This window comes from Ascaphus truei, unplaced genomic scaffold (assembly GCF_040206685.1).
Source record: "Ascaphus truei isolate aAscTru1 unplaced genomic scaffold, aAscTru1.hap1 HAP1_SCAFFOLD_559, whole genome shotgun sequence".
Lineage (NCBI taxonomy): Eukaryota > Metazoa > Chordata > Amphibia > Anura > Ascaphidae > Ascaphus > Ascaphus truei.
In genome coordinates this window covers 69,395-89,426 of record NW_027456891.1, presented here as the reverse complement: position 1 = coordinate 89,426, position 20,032 = coordinate 69,395, and the positions used below count along the sequence as shown (strand labels likewise).

General features: G+C 47.2%; 2 protein-coding genes across 2 annotated transcripts in view; both read left to right on the top strand.

The window, feature by feature from the left end:
- The window catches only part of LOC142485328 (tRNA N(3)-cytidine methyltransferase METTL2-like), a 38,291-nt gene extending 31,599 nt beyond the window's left edge, over positions 1 to 6,692 (top strand). The window contains exon 9 of the mRNA XM_075584381.1: positions 5,678 to 6,692. Coding sequence (XP_075440496.1) covers positions 5,678 to 5,847 — 170 coding nt within the window. The 3' untranslated portion in view covers positions 5,848 to 6,692. The remainder of the gene's footprint in view (positions 1 to 5,677) is intronic.
- A 10,566-nt stretch (positions 6,693 to 17,258) lies between these two features.
- Positions 17,259 to 20,032, top strand: part of LOC142485329 (serine/threonine-protein kinase tousled-like 2) — a gene marked incomplete at its 3' end in the record, with an annotated part of 69,683 nt that continues 66,909 nt past the window's right edge. The window contains 1 exon segment of the mRNA XM_075584382.1: positions 17,259 to 17,807.

Below are 20,032 nucleotides of genomic sequence, written 5' to 3'. Positions count from 1 at the left end.
GGTGATACAGTATATATCAGCGCTCCTTACACAGGGAACTAGTGATTAGCACAGGAGAGGGGCCGGGTGATACAGTATATATCAGCGCTCCTCTCCTTACACAGGGAACTAGTGATTAGCACAGGAAAGGGGCCGGGTGATACAGTATATATCAGCGCTCCTCTCCTTACACAGGGAACTAGTGATTAGCACAGGAGAGGGGCCGGGTGATACAGTATATATCAGCGCTCCTTACACAGGGAACTAGTGATTAGCACAGGAGAGGGGCCGGGTGATACAGTATATATCAGCGCTCCTTACACAGGGAACTAGTGATTAGCACAGGAGAGGGGCCGGGTGATACAGTATATATCAGCGCTCCTTACACAGGGAACTAGTGATTAGCACAGGAGAGGGGCCGGGTGATACAGTATATATCAGCGCTCCTTACACAGGGAACTAGTGATTAGCACAGGAGAGGGGCCGGGTGATACAGTATATATCAGCGCTCCTTACACAGGGAACTAGTGATTAGCACAGGAGAGGGGCCGGGTGATACAGTATATATCAGCGCTCCTTACACAGGGAACTAGTGATTAGCACAGGAGAGGGGCCGGGTGATACAGTATATATCAGCGCTCCTCTCCTCACACAGGGAACTAGTGATTAGCACAGGAGAGGGGCCGGGTGATACAGTATATATCAGCGCTCCTTACACAGGGAACTAGTGATTAGCACAGGAGAGGGGCCGGGTGATACAGTATATATCAGCGCTCCTTACACAGGGAACTAGTGATTAGCACAGGAGAGGGGCCGGGTGATACAGTATATATCAGCGCTCCTTACACAGGGAACTAGTGATTAGCACAGGAGAGGGGCCGGGTGATACAGTATATATCAGCGCTCCTTACACAGGGAACTAGTGATTAGCACAGGAGAGGGGCCGGGTGATACAGTATATATCAGCGCTCCTTACACAGGGAACTAGTGATTAGCACAGGAGAGGGGCCGGGTGATACAGTATATATCAGCGCTCCTCTCCTTACACAGGGAACTAGTGATTAGCACAGGAGAGGGGCCGGGTGATACAGTATATATCAGCGCTCCTCTCCTTACACAGGGAACTAGTGATTAGCACAGGAGAGGGGCCGGGTGATACAGTATATATCAGCGCTCCTCTCCTTACACAGGGAACTAGTGATTAGCACAGGAGAGGGGCCGGGTGATACAGTATATATCAGCGCTCCTCTCCTTACACAGGGAACTAGTGATTAGCACAGGAGAGGGGCCGGGTGATACAGTATATATCAGCGCTCCTTACACAGGGAACTAGTGATTAGCACAGGAGAGGGGCCGGGTGATACAGTATATATCAGCGCTCCTTACACAGGGAACTAGTGATTAGCACAGGAGAGGGGCCGGGTGATACAGTATATAGCAGCGCTCCTTACACAGGGAACTAGTGATTAGCACAGGAGAGGGGCCGGGTGATACAGTATATATCAGCGCTCCTTACATAGGGAACTAGTGATTAGCACAGGAGAGGGGCCGGGTGATACAGTATATAGCAGCGCTCCTTACACAGGGAACTAGTGATTAGCACAGGAGAGGGGCCGGGTGATACAGTATATATCAGCGCTCCTCTCCTTACACAGGGAACTAGGGATTAGCACAGGAGAGGGGCCGGGTGATACAGTATATATCAGCGCTCCTTACACAGGGAACTAGTGATTAGCACAGGAGAGGGGCCGGGTGATACAGTATATATCAGCGCTCCTTACATAGGGAACTAGTGATTAGCGCAGGAGAGGGGCCGGGTGATACAGTATATATCAGCGCTCCTTACACAGGGAACTAGTGATTAGCGCAGGAGAGGGGCCGGGTGATACAGTATATAGCAGCGCTCCTTACACAGGGAACTAGTGATTAGCACAGGAGAGGGGCCGGGTGATACAGTATATATCAGCGCTCCTCTCCTTACACAGGGAACTAGTGATTAGCACAGGAGAGGGGCCGGGTGATACAGTATATAGCAGCGCTCCTTACACAGGGAACTAGTGATTAGCACAGGAGAGGGGCCGGGTGATACAGTATATATCAGCGCTCCTCTCCTTACACAGGGAACTAGTGATTAGCACAGGAGAGGGGCCGGGTGATACAGTATATATCAGCGCTCCTCTCCTTACACAGGGAACTAGTGATTAGCACAGGAGAGGGGCCGGGTGATACAGTATATATCAGCGCTCCTTACACAGGGAACTAGTGATTAGCACAGGAGAGGGGCCGGGTGATACAGTATATAGCAGCGCTCCTTACACAGGGAACTAGTGATTAGCACAGGAGAGGGGCCGGGTGATACAGTATATATCAGCGCTCCTTACACAGGGAACTAGTGATTAGCACAGGAGAGGGGCCGGGTGATACAGTATATATCAGCGCTCCTCTCCTTACACAGGGAACTAGTGATTAGCACAGGAGAGGGGCCGGGTGATACAGTATATATCAGCGCTCCTTACACAGGGAACTAGTGATTAGCACAGGAGAGGGGCCGGGTGATACAGTATATATCAGCGCTCCTTACACAGGGAACTAGTGATTAGCACAGGAGAGGGGCCGGGTGATACAGTATATATCAGCGCTCCTCTCCTTACACAGGGAACTAGGGATTAGCACAGGAGAGGGGCCGGGTGATACAGTATATATCAGCGCTCCTTACACAGGGAACTAGTGATTAGCACAGGAGAGGGTCCGGGTGATACAGTATATATCAGCGCTCCTTACAAAGGGAACTAGTGATTAGCACAGGAGAGGGGCCGGGTGATACAGTATATATCAGCGCTCCTCTCCTTACACAGGGAACTAGTGATTAGCACAGGAGAGGGGCCGGGTGATACAGTATATATCAGCGCTCCTCTCCTTACACAGGGAACTAGTGATTAGCACAGGAGAGGGGCCGGGTGATACAGTATATATCAGCGCTCCTTACACAGGGAACTAGTGATTAGCACAGGAGAGGGGCCGGGTGATACAGTATATATCAGCGCTCCTCTCCTTACACAGGGAACTAGTGATTAGCACAGGAGAGGGGCCGGGTGATACAGTATATATCAGCGCTCCTTACACAGGGAACTAGTGATTAGCACAGGAGAGGGGCCGGGTGATACAGTATATATCAGCGCTCCTTACACAGGGAACTAGTGATTAGCACAGGAGAGGGGCCGGGTGATACAGTATATATCAGCGCTCCTTACACAGGGAACTAGTGATTAGCACAGGAGAGGGGCCGGGTGATACAGTATATATCAGCGCTCCTTACACAGGGAATTAGTGATTAGCACAGGAGAGGGGCCGGGTGATACAGTATATATCAGCGCTCCTTACACAGGGAACTAGTGATTAGCGCAGGAGAGGGGCCGGGTGATACAGTATATATCAGCGCTCCTTACACAGGGAACTAGTGATTAGCGCAGGAGAGGGGCCGGGTGATACAGTATATATCAGCGCTCCTTACACAGGGAACTAGTGACTAGCACAGGAGAGGGGCCGGGTGATACAGTATATATCAGCGCTCCTTACACAGGGAGCTAGTGATTAGCACAGGAGAGGGGCCGGGTGATACAGTATATATCAGCGCTCCTTACACAGGGAACTAGTGATTAGCACAGGAGAGGGGCCGGGTGATACAGTATATATCAGCGCTCCTCTCCTTACACAGGGAACTAGTGATTAGCACAGGAGAGGGGCCGGGTGATACAGTATATATCAGCGCTCCTCTCCTTACACAGGGAACTAGTGATTAGCACAGGAGAGGGGCCGGGTGATACAGTATATATCAGCGCTCCTCTCCTTACACAGGGAACTAGTGATTAGCACAGGAGAGGGGCCGGGTGATACAGTATATATCAGCGCTCCTCTCCTTACACAGGGAACTAGGGATTAGCACAGGAGAGGGGCCGGGTGATACAGTATATATCAGCGCTCCTTACACAGGGAACTAGTGATTAGCACAGGAGAGGGTCCGGGTGATACAGTATATATCAGCGCTCCTTACAAAGGGAACTAGTGATTAGCACAGGAGAGGGGCCGGGTGATACAGTATATATCAGCGCTCCTCTCCTTACACAGGGAACTAGTGATTAGCACAGGAGAGGGGCCGGGTGATACAGTATATATCAGCGCTCCTCTCCTTACACAGGGAACTAGTGATTAGCACAGGAGAGGGGCCGGGTGATACAGTATATAGCAGCGCTCCTTACACAGGGAACTAGTGATTAGCACAGGAGAGGGGCCGGGTGATACAGTATATATCAGCGCTCCTTACACAGGGAACTAGTGATTAGCACAGGAGAGGGGCCGGGTGATACAGTATATATCAGCGCTCCTTACACAGGGAACTAGTGATTAGCACAGGAGAGGGTCCGGGTGATACAGTATATATCAGCGCTCCTTACACAGGGAATTAGTGATTAGCACAGGAGAGGGGCCGGGTGATACAGTATATATCAGCGCTCCTTACACAGGGAACTAGTGATTAGCGCAGGAGAGGGGCCGGGTGATACAGTATATATCAGCGCTCCTTACACAGGGAACTAGTGATTAGCGCAGGAGAGGGGCCGGGTGATACAGTATATATCAGCGCTCCTTACACAGGGAACTAGTGACTAGCACAGGAGAGGGGCCGGGTGATACAGTATATATCAGCGCTCCTTACACAGGGAGCTAGTGATTAGCACAGGAGAGGGGCCGGGTGATACAGTATATATCAGCGCTCCTTACACAGGGAACTAGTGATTAGCACAGGAGAGGGGCCGGGTGATACAGTATATATCAGCGCTCCTCTCCTTACACAGGGAACTAGTGATTAGCACAGGAGAGGGGCCGGGTGATACAGTATATATCAGCGCTCCTTACACAGGGAACTAGTGATTAGCACAGGAGAGGGGCCGGGTGATACAGTATATATCAGCGCTCCTTACACAGGGAACTAGTGATTAGCACAGGAGAGGGGCCGGGTGATACAGTATATATCAGCGCTCCTCTCCTTACACAGGGTACTAGTGATTAGCACAGGAGAGGGGCCGGGTGATACAGTATATATCAGCGCTCCTCTCCTTACACAGGGAACTAGTGATTAGCACAGGAGAGGGGCCGGGTGATACAGTATATATCAGCGCTCCTTACACAGGGAACTAGTGATTAGCACAGGAGAGGGGCCGGGTGATACAGTATATATCAGCGCTCCTTACACAGGGAACTAGTGATTAGCACAGGAGAGGAGCCGGGTGATACAGTATATATCAGCGCTCCTTACACAGGGAACTAGTGATTAGCGCAGGAGAGGGGCCGGGTGATACAGTATATATCAGCGCTCCTTACACAGGGAACTAGTAATTAGCACAGGAGAGGGGCCGGGTGATACAGTATATATCAGCGCTCCTTACACAGGGAACTAGTGATTAGCACAGGAGAGGGGCCGGGTGATACAGTATATATCAGCGCTCCTTACACAGGGAACTAGTGATTAGCACAGGAGAGGGGCCGGGTGATACAGTATATATCAGCGCTCCTTACACAGGGAACTAGTGATTAGCACAGGAGAGGGGCCGGGTGATACAGTATATATCAGCGCTCCTCTCCTTACACATGGACCTCTCCGGTATTAACACCCTCCCGCTCTCTCTTCCCCCCTCACCCCCAGATGAGCTTGGCGTTCTGTTCACCAGCGCCGGCCTGGAAACGGTGCAGAACGTGGCCGATCGCCGGTTGCAGGTGAACCGCGGCAAGCAGCTGACCATGTACCGAGTGTGGATCCAGTGCAAGTACCGCAAGCCGCGGGACGCGGCGCAGCAGGGCAACCGAGCCCCGTGACTCAGCGGCGGGAAGCCGGGGACCTTTCCCAGTGCCGCGACTGCCCGTCCCAGTGCCGATCGGTGTATACAACAACGAGGGGTTTGACTCTTATTACGCAACGCACAACCTATAAGACGGAGTTGGGGAGCAGAGGCGTCCGCTGCCGCCTGTGCGGTGCCTTTTATTCCACACTCCGCCCCCCCGATTTAACGGGCCGAAATCAAGCACAGAATTTTTCTGTATTTAAAGTTTTTTTTTAAACGGTAAATAGAAATCTGACTTGTGAGGACACGCCCTTCCCCATTATCTCTCTGCATACTCTGCTTCCACTGCAGCTAGGGATTCTGGGTAGTGACATGCAAATGAGCACAAACAGTGTGTCCCTTTTTTTTTGTCTTCTTACCCACTTTTAACATGGACCTCCTATAAGCTTCTGCCCGTCGTATGGCACGGCCTTTACAGCACTGCCGGGGTTTGAAGAAGTGCAGAGCCCGCAGCCCTGCTCACGGACAGACCTGTATTTGAAGAAACCGCGGCTCCTATTTTGCAGAGGGCGTTTTTTATATTAACCCGGACAAGCGCCGGAGAGACGCCCGCAAACGCTGAGGCGAGGTCAAGACTGTTGCTGGAGAAACGTAGGTCGCTACGCTTTGTAATGCACTGCGGAGAGTTACGATGTATTTCCCCCCTCCCCCCCCCCCCCCCGTGCGGGGTTTGACGTGACCCGTTGGTGCATTACATTTTTGTTGCTCTTAAATCCCTTCAATGCAAACAACACTGGAAGGGGAAGGGTTAATATGACGACACTGCCATTGTTACTGGTTGAGCAGAGTTTAAATAAAGCATTTTAAGTGGTATTTATATTTATTAGTTGGCTGTGATTCGTGGTTTCAATGTGTTTGGAACATGCTGCACTGTATAATGTTATTGTCATAACAGATTTAGGGCTGGATCCTAATGTCACATTATTGTAGGATATTGTTGGGTTAACTTCCAATAACGTGACGGTGAGTATGTCTTAGTGTTACTCCCATCCAGACCCTATAACTCCCAATAACGTGACGGTAAGTATGTCTTAGTGTTACTCCCATCCAGGCCCTATAACTCCCAATAACGTGACGGTAAATTTGTCTTAGTGTTACTCCCATCCAGGCCCTATAACTCCCAATAACGTGACGGTAAGTATGTCTTAGTGTTACACCCATCCAGTCCCTATAACTCCCAATAACGTGACGGTAAGTATGTCTTAGTGTTACTCCCATCCAGGCCCTATAACTCCCAATAACGTGACGGTAAGTATGTCTTAGTGTTACTCCCATCCAGGCCCTATAACTCCCAATAACGTGACGGTAAGTATGTCTTAGTGTTACTCCCATCCAGTCCCTATAACTCCCAATAACGTGACGGTAAGTATGTTAGTGTTACTCCCATCCAGTCCCTATAACTCCCAATAACGTGACGGTAAGTATGTCTTAGTGTTACTCCCATCCAGGCCCTATAACTCCCAATAACGTGACGGTAAGTATGTCTTAGTGTTACTCCCATCCAGGCCCTATAACTCCCAATAACGTGACGGTAAGTATGTCTTAGTGTTACTCCCACCCAGGCCCTATAACTCCCAATAACGTGACGGTAAGTATGTCTTAGTGTTACTCCCATCCAGGCCCTATAACTCCCAATAACTTGACGGTAAGTGTGTCTTAGTGTTACTCCCATCCAGTCCCTATAACTCCCAATAACGTGACGGTAAGTATGTTAGTGTTACTCCCATCCAGTCCCTATAACTCCCAATAACGTGACGGTAAGTATGTCTTAGTGTTACTCCCATCCAGTCCCTATAACTCTCAATAACGTGACGGTAAGTATGTCTTAGTGTTACTCCCATCCAGTCCCTATAACTCCCAATAACGTGACGGTAAGTATGTCTTAGTGTTACTCCCATCCAGTACCTATAACTCCCAATAACGTGACAGTAAGTATGCCTTAGTGTTACTCCCATCCAGGCCCTATAACTCCCAATAACGTGACGGTAAGTCTGTCTTAGTGTTACTCCCATCCAGTACCTATAACTCCCAATAACGTGACAGTAAGTATGCCTTAGTGTTACTCCCATCCAGGCCCTATAACTCCCAATAACGTGACGGTAAGTATGTCTTAGTGTTACTCCCATCCAGTCCCTATAACTCCCAATAACGTGACGGTAAGTATGTTAGTGTTACTCCCATCCAGACCCTATAACTCCCAATAACATGACGGTAAGTACAGTATATCTTAGTGTTACTCCCATCCAGTCCCTATAACTCCCAATAACGTGACGGTAAGTATGTCTTAGTGTTACTCCCATCCAGTCCCTATAACTCCCAATAACGTGACGGTAAGTATGTCTTAGTGTTACTCCCATCCAGACCCTATAACTCCCAATAACGTGACGGTAAGTATGTCTTAGTGTTACTCCCATGCAGACCCTATAACTCCCAATAACGTGACGGTAAGTGTGTCTTAGTGTTACTCCCATCCAGTCCCTATAACTCCCAATAACGTGACGGTAAGTATGTCTTAGTGTTACTCCCATCCAGACCCTATAACTCCCAATAACGTGACGGTAAGTATGTTTTAGTGTTACTCCCATCCAGGCCCTATAACTCCCAATAACGTGACTGTAAGTATGTCTTAGTGTTACTACCATCCAGTCCCTATAACTCCCAATAACGTGACGGTAAGTGTGTCTTAGTTGTTACTCCCATCCAGACCCTATAACTCCCAATAATGTGACAGTAAGTATGTCTTAGTGTTACTCCCATCCAGGCCCTATAACTCCCAATAACGTGACGGTATGTATGTCTTAGTGTTACTCCCATCCAGTCCCTATAACTCCCAATAACGTGACGGTGAGTGTGTCTTAGTGTTACTCCCATCCAGACCCTATAACTCCCAATAACGTGACGGTAAGTATGTCTTAGTGTTACTCCCATTCCAGGAAACTCGAGGAATAGGTTATTGTACAGTGACTTGTTTAAGGGGTCAGTCCCTGCTAGGGGAAATGTATACTAATGGCAGTGACATGTTTAAGGGGGTCATATCTGGCTGATTGCCTTTTTACCCAAATCCATATAATTCCATATATCAAAATAGGTACACATGTGCTTATTGCCACTGTCACGTAAGGTGGCCAGGTGTCCAGTGTTGAACTGGACGGTCCTGTATGTGGACACTCTGTTCAGTAAAACATTACAGGTAGTGCTGGACATTTATGTGTATACCCGTGTTACATGTCTGGACTCCGTCACTTGATCAGCTTGGGGGATGCATGATTTCTCCGAGCAGGGGGGGCTGGGTAATGGGTAATGCTACCGCTGGGTAATGCAGCAAATCAGGAGGTGGTGTCGGGAGCCTACGGGTGAGGCCAAAGAGAGGATGAAACCGCATGGAGCATGTGGCACCTTTCACCATTTGTGTCCAGTATTTTTCGAGAAGCCACCTGGTAACCCTATTGCCCGATATAACTATATATTCAAATATTCGGGGACAATACAAGGTGCTTTCTACAGATTTAGTTATCCCAAGGCTGGTACAGATGACACGGGGTCATCCCTTAAGGTCGGAGGAAAGGAGATTTCCCCAGTAACAAAGGAAAGGGTTCTTTACATTAAGGGCAGTTACAGTGTGGGACTCATTCCCCATGGAGACTGTGAGGGCAGATACAGGAGATATGTGTAAGGAAAGGGATCTTTACAGTAAGGGCAGTTACAGTGCGGGATTCATTCCCCATGGAGACTGTGAGGGCAGATACAGGAGATATGTGTAAGGAAAGGGATCTTTACAGTAAGGGCAGTTACCGTGCAGGATTCATTACCCATGGAGACTGTGAGGACAGATACAGGAGATATGTGTAAGGAAAGGGATCTTTACAGTAAGGGCAGTTACCGTGCAGGATTCATTACCCATGGAGACTGTGAGGACAGATACAGGAGATATGTGTAAGGAAAGGGATCTTTACAGTAAGGGCAGTTACAGTACGGGACTCATTCCCCATGGAGACTGAGGGCAGATACAGGAGATATGTGTAAGGAAAGGGATCTTTACAGTAAGGGCAGTTACAGTACGGGACTCATTCCCCATGGAGACTGAGGGCAGATACAGGAGATATGTGTAAGGAAAGGGATCTTTACAGTAAGGGCAGTTACAGTGCGGGACACATTCCCAATGGAGACAGTGAGGGCAGATACAGGAGATGTGTGTAAGGAAAGGTTGGACCCCTTGTTAGACAGGAAAGGTATACAGGGATATACCTAATAAGTAACATGGGAAGGACGGTGACCCAGGGAGAAATCTGATGGCCATTACTGGGGTAATGTGTCTTTCTTTATATATTGTCATCAATGTACCTAGCGCTTCACAGTAATAATACACGTGACAATATTATAAATAACAAATAATACAAATAACAGATCCTGGGAATAAGTGCTTAAGACAAAAGTAACATTTCGGAGGAGTCCCTGCTCTGAAGAGCTTACAATCTAATTGGTAGGAGGAACATACAGAGACAGTAGGAGGGCGTGCTGGTAAGTGCATCTGCAGGGGGCCAAGCTTTATGTATCATGTGTATAGTATCAGCCACAGAGCTACTCATATGCTTCTTTAAGAAAGTGGGTCTTAAGGTGGGTCTTAAAGGTGGATAGAGAGTGTGCTAGTCGGGTATTGAGGGGAAGGGCAGTCAGTAAGAAAGGTTTAAGGTGGGAGGGGGCTTTGGATACAAAGGGGATAGAGAGAAGACAGCCCTGGACGACTACCCCCCACAGAGAAATTGATATAGGAGTATATGTTCGTGAAAGTATGATGGGAGAGGTAAGAGGCGATGCCAAGAGTATGGAGAATGTGAAGGAGAAGAGGGTGGTCCTCCGTATCAAATACTGCAGAGAGGTCGAGTAATGTGAGCAGAGTGTAATGACATTTGTCTTTGGCAGCATGGAGGTCATTAGTTATTTTAGTGAGGGCTATTTCAGTGGAGTGAGCAGTGCGGAAGCCAGATTGTAGAGGGTCTAGGAGAGAATAGCTGATGAGAAAATGGAGCAAGACGTTATAGGATTTTAGAGGCAAAATGTAGGAAGGAGACAGGCCGATAGAAAGACAGGTAGGATCAAGCTTGCTGTTTTTGAGTAATGGTATAACTGCATGTTTTGAAGGAGGGAAATGTACCAGAGTAGAGGGAGGAGTTAAAAATCTGTGAGCGTAGGGATTATAGTAGGAACGAGAGGTTTTAGGAGATGGGAGGGACAGTGTAAAAATAGTCAAGGAAGGCAGGAGGAGAGTTAGGAAGAGGTGTAAGATGGGAGGAAACAGAGCGGATGTCCTGATGTATGGATGCCACCTTTTCCTTGTGTAACCCCCTTTCCCTATCCCTATGGGAAACTGCTGGCAATTATTCGTGCTGCTGTTACCTGTGAGGCTCACAGGAGACCAAAGCCTTCGCTTCTGGGGCGCCTGGGGTACTATATCTCACGGTGCAGCGCCTTCACCTATGAGGATCCCAGCGTAATGGGATGACTCCTCATAGGAACCAATAACAACTATACAACCTGGTATAATATAACTGCTTTATTGTATTACAGTATAACAAAGATAATATATATCACATCAATACGATGCAATGCACTAACATCAATGGTGGTCCCCCAAAGTACTGAGGGTGCCCTGGGCACCTAGAACCCCGGGGTCTGCAGAACAATCCCACCTAAGTGTGAGTTAGCGCTACCTCCCTTGTAGGTGCACGGTGGGTGCCTTCCTGATCAACGATCCTGACCAGGGAACACTTGTGGAGCAGAGTTGGATCAGGTTCCACGCAGCGGGGTCTCCGACATAAATCCCCTCACACTTTGCAGGTGGTGGTCACGTGCGGTCTCGTCCGAAGGCCGCAGGTCGCTGCGTGAACGTCCGTCCGACAGCGCAGTTTGTGGATCTCTAAGAGGGAGAGTCCCTATCTAGGGCCTTCCCTACAATACTACTCTAAGTAGGGATTGGGGCAATTCGGCAAATTTCTGGCCTTATCCAGAGGATTACTTGCTCCATGGACACACCCGTCCTTCTTGCTGGCTCCCTCAGGACTGACTGTGTGCTTCCTGCCCTGTGGAGGATATTGAGTCTCTAAAATGGCTGCTTACGCCTCATTGGCTATGGTGGCCCATGTGACTTATCCCCACCCGAGGCTTCTGGGAATTGTAGTCCCTGTTTCTTCACATGCGGAGCCATTCCAAGATGGCCACCGCAACTTTCCTCCGATACGACTGAGCCTCGGGGGCACCAGCGGGCAGATGCAGGGCAGCTCCCTCTCCTCTGTCAGGTTGAAGGGGGACTCCGCTACACTTGAAATAGTCAGCAAAGTTCTGAGGTGAGATGGAGGAGGAAGAAGAGGCAGCAGAGGGTGGTCCAAGTAGGGAGTCAAAGACTGAGAAGAGTCGTCGTGGGGTAGACTTGTGCGTTTTGATTAGTTGAGAAAAGGGGTGAGGAAGGAATGTATTTCTCCATGATGTGTCACTGGAGCTGTGTGTTTGCCTTCCTCTGGGTTAACAAAGTGTAATTACACATATAGGATAACGATGTGTCCTCTCCATTTAACATAGGTTGAACTTGATGGACAAAGAGGAGGGATAAGGGGAGCGCAAAATGGAATATATAACCAATAATTAATAGACCGGAAACAATCACAGATAGTGAGATGAACACACAGATGCTAAGAAAGCAACAGTGATGGGATACAGATGAGGGTGATAGTATAGAATATATGGTACTTCTTAGGCCTTGACCCCGCTGCCTACTACAGCGTCCGCTGTGGCGGACGCTGCACGGACGAGAGCCCTCCCCTCAATGGCGCCAGGCACGCTGTGAGGGGGGGGGCTGCAGCGCTGGGGCGAGAGTTGCTCCTGCTCTCAATAGAATTGAGAGCAGGACTCGCGACGAGCGATACAGCACGCCCCCCGGCGGTTCAGCCAATGAGGGCGAACCTGCCGGGTGACGTCATGGCCGCGCCCCCGTCACTCCCCCGCCACGCCCCCCCCCCGGTCTCTCTGTCTGCAGTGAGCTGCAGACCAGGGAATCGGCTGCACGCGCCGCCAATCTCGCGGGCGCGCGTTGCAGCGGAGTTACCGGGGCCTTAGCCTTACACGGCCATGTGTAAGCATGGATCTCCTAGGTGGTATCTTTACAGTGTTCCTCTAACAGCTGAGTACTCAAATGAGTCTGCAGCTGATTGCTTCGGTATATGGAGGCTGTAAGTTCTCCCAGTCACGGGGGAAGTCCCACAGAACCAGGCAATGTGCACAGAGAATACGGTTTGTTTTGTTTTAGAAAAAGCAGATATATTTATTGCACTAAAGTATTCAAGAACTCACATACAAGCTTAACCCTGGCGGTGACAGTAGAATCCAGGATCACTGCGGCGCAGATGGGTCCCTGCTTCCGCGTCCGGTATTCAATGCCGGAACGCAGCTCGACCAGAGAGCTACGGTGGCCGTCGGGTATCAAAAGTCCACGCAGATGAGAGCAACGCGTTTCGCAGAATCCTCTGCTTCCTCAGGCTCAGTGAATCTGCGCGTGGTCCCTCAGGAGGTTTAAATACCTCTCTGTTGATTTGCTGACAAGCTACATTGCTGTGACGAATCAGCTAATGCTGTTTAGCTGCTGTCCATAGCGTTTCCGCTCAGTCAGTGATTGGTCCGGTTTCAAAGTGTGATAAATAACACAGATGTCCATAGAACCATAGTAGACCATATTAATTTAAAACCAGAGACATAACATAAAACACAGAGCTCAGTGCACATCCAGTAAAACATATACACGGTACAGTGCCTAAATATACATGTATAGATATGTATTAAATAAAATGGCCTTTTAGGCCAAATTGTTGTAAGCCCCTGAGCTTGTGGGTGTCCTGTATGTTAGACCATATTAAACCTGTAATAGTAACCCTGCTTGGTTCTAATTTATTTATTTATTTAAATTACCAGGAAGTCATACATTGAGAGTTACATCTCATTTTCAAGTATGTCCTGGGCATAGAGTTAAAATGACAAATACATGGTTATAAATACAGTTTCATAAATGAACAGGGTATACATTTTATACAATACATTACATGCACAGTTAAAGAAGATGTATATTAAAGGCTTATGAAACAGTTACAGACCAGATTAAAATCTGGGAAAATAGTACATCTTTAAAACAGTACCATGTTAATAAAATTTAAAAATGCTCATAAGATTTAAAAGTGAGATGCACCTTTTATACCGTATTAAAACATACGTTAAAAAACATGTGATATATACTGATTCAAATATATTAAGAGAAAAGCGGACGAGCACGAATATGCTTTGGGTGACCTCTATCTTCATAAATGAAGACATAGTCTTCAGCACTTGCTGAGCATTGGCTTAAATAATAGACAATTTTGTTACATGGCATCGTCTAAATTGATGAAATGTACGTCAACATGTCTAAAATATTTCATCTATGGCATTAAAACACTTTACACGGAGACGTGGCTCCTGACGATGGTGGTGGTGATATGTGAAAGGTCAAAAAATGGAACTGCGTGAAAATCATACAATATACATTTTGCAAGATAAAATATGCAATGTGCAAAATTCAGAAGATAAAATCCATAATGATAAAACAAGCAGATAAAGGGGGGGGGGGGGCGGAGTAGTTGTTATGGACACAGAATATTACCTCAAGGAAGCCGACAGGATCCTTAGTGATCAAGTGACCTATGAAAGACTGAGCAATGATCCCACAACTAAATTCAAAAGTGAGCTGCCACTTATACTGAATAGCGGGAAGTCGCTGGGGATACGAAGAGATAAGGAATGTGACTATTTAATGAGAGACAAACCTACCATGGCGGTATTGTATTTCTTACCCAAGATCCACAAGAACCTAGAGAAACCGCCCGGAAGACCAATCATCTCAGGGATAGGGTCGCTAACATCAAACCTGTCCGAGTACATCGAGTTTTATTTGCAGAAGTATGTAGTCGAGTCCAGATCGCACTTGCCTGACACTACACAAGTATTAAACTTACTCTCAGGCATCAGCTGGCAGGAAGATTATTTTTTAAGTGACGTGTGACATTACCTCACTGTACACATCCATCAATCATAAAGATGGCTGTGATGCGGTGAGGAAGACCTTTGATAAAGACCCCACGGTCCAGAGAGAACCAAAGGACCTGGACCACAACATTTTCTGGTTCAACGATGTGAACTACCACCAGAAATGTGGGACAGCCATGGGGACCAGGTTCGCACCTAGCTATGCGAATATCTTTATGGCTAATTGGGAAACAGACACTATCTGGTCTGAACATCCCCCCATCTTGTCCTCTGGAGACGGTGTATAGATGACGTGCTGTTCATCTGGAAAGGGAGCGAGCAAGAGCTTAACACTTTCCTACAGTATATTAAAAATAACAATGTAAATGTGGTGTTCACTTCTCAACTTAGCCAAAGAGAGATCGATTTTTTGGATTTAACCATTTATGTTGAAGACAATGTTCTCAAGACTTTAAAGTGGATTCGAACAACTTCTTATTGAATTCTAGCTGTCGTCACCATCAGTGGATCGACAACATCCCATTCGGACAGTTTAGGCGGATACGCAGGAACTGTTCGGATGATGCGGTCTTCAGAGATCAGACAAATATACTCAAGACAAGATTCATTGAAAGGAAATATAATTCAGGCCTAATAGAAAAGGCAATGACTAGCAAATATACTTAATCGGGATAATATGCTCGTATCAAGGGCTACAGAGAGTAATGAGTATACTATACTTTTTGTGACAAAATACAACAGAGATGCGAGCAGAATCAAAAATATAATTAACAAGCACTGGCACCTGGTCCAAAAAGAACCAGTCTTGAAAGGCCATTTATCCGACCGTCCTAAAGTGATTTTTTTTTTTTAAAAAGCTGCGAATTTAAAAACTTTGCACCGAGTGTATTCCGAAAGAAACTGATTGAGACACCGCGCCAGTGGCTACCGAAACCCATTGGTTTTTACGGTTGTCATAGGCAGTGTTCGACAAATCCATTCACCTACAGGCCCGTGGCGACTGGATTTGACCCCGTGGCGACCTCCTCACGGCCGCCCACGCAGGGCGGGATTGGGGGCGGGACTAGGTGGCGAGATTTTTTTGTTTCGGTGAGTAGATTTTTGGGTGATTTGTCAACCACTGGTCATAGGTGTAAAGCATGTACACACGCTTCCAGTGAGAGGATCAAAAACATCTCTTATACTACAGGGGGAAGATTTTAACACTAAGGATTTTATTAACTGCAGAATGTCATTTGTAGTTTACTTTTGGAATGCCCATGTGGACTCCGGTATGTGGGACGCACCTCGAGACCTGTGCGAGTCCGCGGAGCACACGGGCAACATTAAGAAAAAAACTCCTCACACACGTCTCCAGATATTTTGATTTAGCACGCGCCGGTAACCCTGCCGGGCTGATTTGCAGAGGGATTAAGTGTGGACCCCATAATTGGAGGGTCCAAAAAAATAATAATCATTTTTATCATTTTAGGATTTTTTAACGATTTTTAAAAAAAACGTTTTAAATCGAAGGGAACCTCAAGATGGGCCATTTTACTAACACCCAAAATATTGTGTATACAAGGAGGTTGCATTTTATAATATAACAAAATGATTGAATATAACAATAAGAGATATTGTATCATTTTGTTGTTATTACCTCATGAAATAGGGAGGTTATAGTAATTATAGGGCTGGTAATTATAATCCAATGAAAATATATGATAATTATATAATAATTGAATAAGAGAATTTGAATGTAATAATGAGGACATGATGATGTAATAGTAAAACAATAGTGATGTCATATAAAAATATAACTAAGTTAGGTTGCACGTCAAATGCACTACACGTGTCTGGGGGACGCGGCACCCGCCTGCCTCTGTCCATCCCTTCCCTCTACCAGCAAATCCCCGTCATCACCGGACACGTCTTTCTTTCCCCCCCCCCCCCCCCCCCAAACAGCGCGGGAAGCGCGTTGATTGGTTGTCGCTTGTGCGAAGCTCCTGCCCAGTTCGACACCTCCGCCCAGCGACTTCTCTTCCCCCCCCCCCACCCTTTTCCACCAACTCCCACCGACGTAACGCACGACGGCGATTGGTTCGGAGAGGCTCCTCCCACAACCCGGCGCGCGGCCGCCCACCCCTTCTGGCTTTTTTTTTGCTCACGAGCCAGCCCCCAATCTTCGCCCCCCCCCACCCTCCCCCCTCGCCAAGGCGGGAAACGCGCTGATTGGTTGACTCGCGCGAGAGGCTCTTCCCCCCCCTCCTCTGTCCCTCTGTAGTAGCCTTGGCGGGCTTTTTTTTTTTCTCGCGCGAGAGTACGCGCACGCTCCTCCTCCTCCCTTCTCCCCCTCCCCTCTCTGGTCTCGCGAGATATCGAGCGGTTTCACTATCGTGTTGACAAAAAAAAAAAAAAAATTATATATAAATATATAAAAAAAAATATATATATATATATAAATATATTAAACCCGATTTTTTTTTTTCGGTAATCCGAATTCCGATCCGGATTAAACCCGGGCGGGAGGGTTTCACAGGCCTCCACGACCGCCGCCATTTGTAATTTTTTTTTTTGCTTTTAATTTCTGAGGTAAAAATGTCATTAATTCTGAGGTAAAAGCGGTGTTTTCCTCAGGTAAAGAAAGAATCGTTTGTTTGGAAGTGGGTACAGCTAAAATCCTCCCCCTCCCCCCCCCCCGTGCTGTGAGGAGGAGGCGGCGTGCTCCCCCCCGGTGGGGGGAGGGAGTGTTAGGAAAGGCCGGGGATTTGCGGCCTAGTTCGGTAGATTTTTTTTATAAGGAGAAGGCCGCAGGTCCGCGGGGTGTGTTTCGGTGAGGAGGTCCCCCGAGACCTGAGCTCCTTGGGGGGGACGGAGACACCGAGGAAAAGAGAGGTAAGGCCCTCGCTATACCGCCATGTTATATTCTATTTATATATACACACATAGCATCATCATGTTATATACACTGCGAGTATATGTATTATGTATATATAATATATATTACAAGAGCCATGTTATATACTATACCAGCCATGTTATATGTATTACAGCAGATATATATATATATCATGTTATTATTAGACCAGCCATGTTACATACATGACAGAAGTGTGTGTATATATATATATACATACATACATACATACATACATACACACACACACACACACACACACACACACACACACATTATAGCACTATGTTATTATAGTTTGGGCACACAATAGCAGTAATAATCCAAGAGATTGAAGCGGGTGCTACTGCTAACATACTACCAAATGGTACAATAAATGTGTCTTTACTAGCTCAACGTTTCGGCTTCCCGATGAGTATTTCAGTATTGGGTATCAGGCTTCCCAATGAGTACTTCAGTATTGGGTATTGGGCTTCCCGATGAGTACTTCAGTATTGGGCTTCCCGATGAGTACTTCAGTATTGGGTATTGGGCTTCCCGATGAGTACTTCAGTATTGGGTATTGGGCTTCCCGATGAGTACTTCAGTATTAGGTATTGGGCTTCCCGATGAGTACTTCAGTATTGGGTATTGGGCTTCCCGATGAGTATTTCAGTATTGGGTATTGGGCTTCCCGATGAGTATTTCAGTATTGGGTATTGGGCTTCCCGATGAGTACTTCAGTATTAGGTATTGGGCTTCCCGATGAGTACTTCAGTATTAGGTATTGGGCTTTCCGATGAGTACTTCAGTATTGGGTATTGGGCTTCCCGATGAGTACTTCAGTATTAGGTATTGGGCTTCCCGATGAGTGCTTCAGTATTAGGTTTTGGGCTTCCCGATGAGTACTTCAGTATTAGGTATTGGGCTTCCCGATGAGTACTTCAGTATTAGGTATTGGGCTTCCCGATGAGTACTTCAGTATTGGGTATTGGGCTTCCCGATGAGTACTTCAGTATTGGGCTTCCCGATGAGTACTTCAGTATTGGGTATTGGGCTTCCCGATGAGTACTTCAGTATTAGGTATTGGGCTTCCCGATGAGTACTTCAGTATTGGGTATTGGGCTTCCCAATGAGTACTTCAGTATTGGGTATTGGGCTTCCCGATGAGTACTTCAGTATTAGGTATTGGGCTTCCCGATGAGTACTTCAGTATTAGGTATTGGGCTTCCCGATGAGTACTTCAGTATTAGGTATTGGGCTTCCCGATGAGTACTTCAGTATTAGGTATTGGGCTTCCCGATGAGTACTTCAGTATTAGGTATTGGGCTTCCCGATGAGTACTTCAGTATTAGGTATTGGGCTTCCCGATGAGTACTTCAGTATTGGGTATTGGGCTTCCCGATGAGTACTTCAGTATTGGGCTTCCCGATGAGTACTTCAGTATTGGGCTTCCCGATGAGTACTTCAGTATTGGGTATTGGGCTTCCCAATGAGTACTTCAGTATTAGGTATTGGGCTTCCCGATGAGTACTTCAGTATTGGGTATTGGGCTTCCCGATGAGTATTTCAGTATTGGGTATTGGGCTTCCCGATGAGTATTTCAGTATTGGGTATTGGGCTTCCCGATGAGTACTTCAGTATTAGGTATTGGGCTTCCCGATGAGTACTTCAGTATTAGGTATTGGGCTTTCCGATGAGTACTTCAGTATTGGGTATTGGGCTTCCCGATGAGTACTTCAGTATTAGGTATTGGGCTTCCCGATGAGTGCTTCAGTATTAGGTTTTGGGCTTCCCGATGAGTACTTCAGTATTAGGTATTGGGCTTCCCGATGAGTACTTCAGTATTAGGTATTGGGCTTCCCGATGAGTACTTCAGTATTGGGTATTGGGCTTCCCGATGAGTACTTCAGTATTGGGCTTCCCGATGAGTACTTCAGTATTGGGTATTGGGCTTCCCGATGAGTACTTCAGTATTAGGTATTGGGCTTCCCGATGAGTACTTCAGTATTGGGTATTGGGCTTCCCAATGAGTACTTCAGTATTGGGTATTGGGCTTCCCGATGAGTACTTCAGTATTAGGTATTGGGCTTCCCGATGAGTACTTCAGTATTAGGTATTGGGCTTCCCGATGAGTACTTCAGTATTAGGTATTGGGCTTCCCGATGAGTACTTCAGTATTAGGTATTGGGCTTCCCGATGAGTACTTCAGTATTAGGTATTG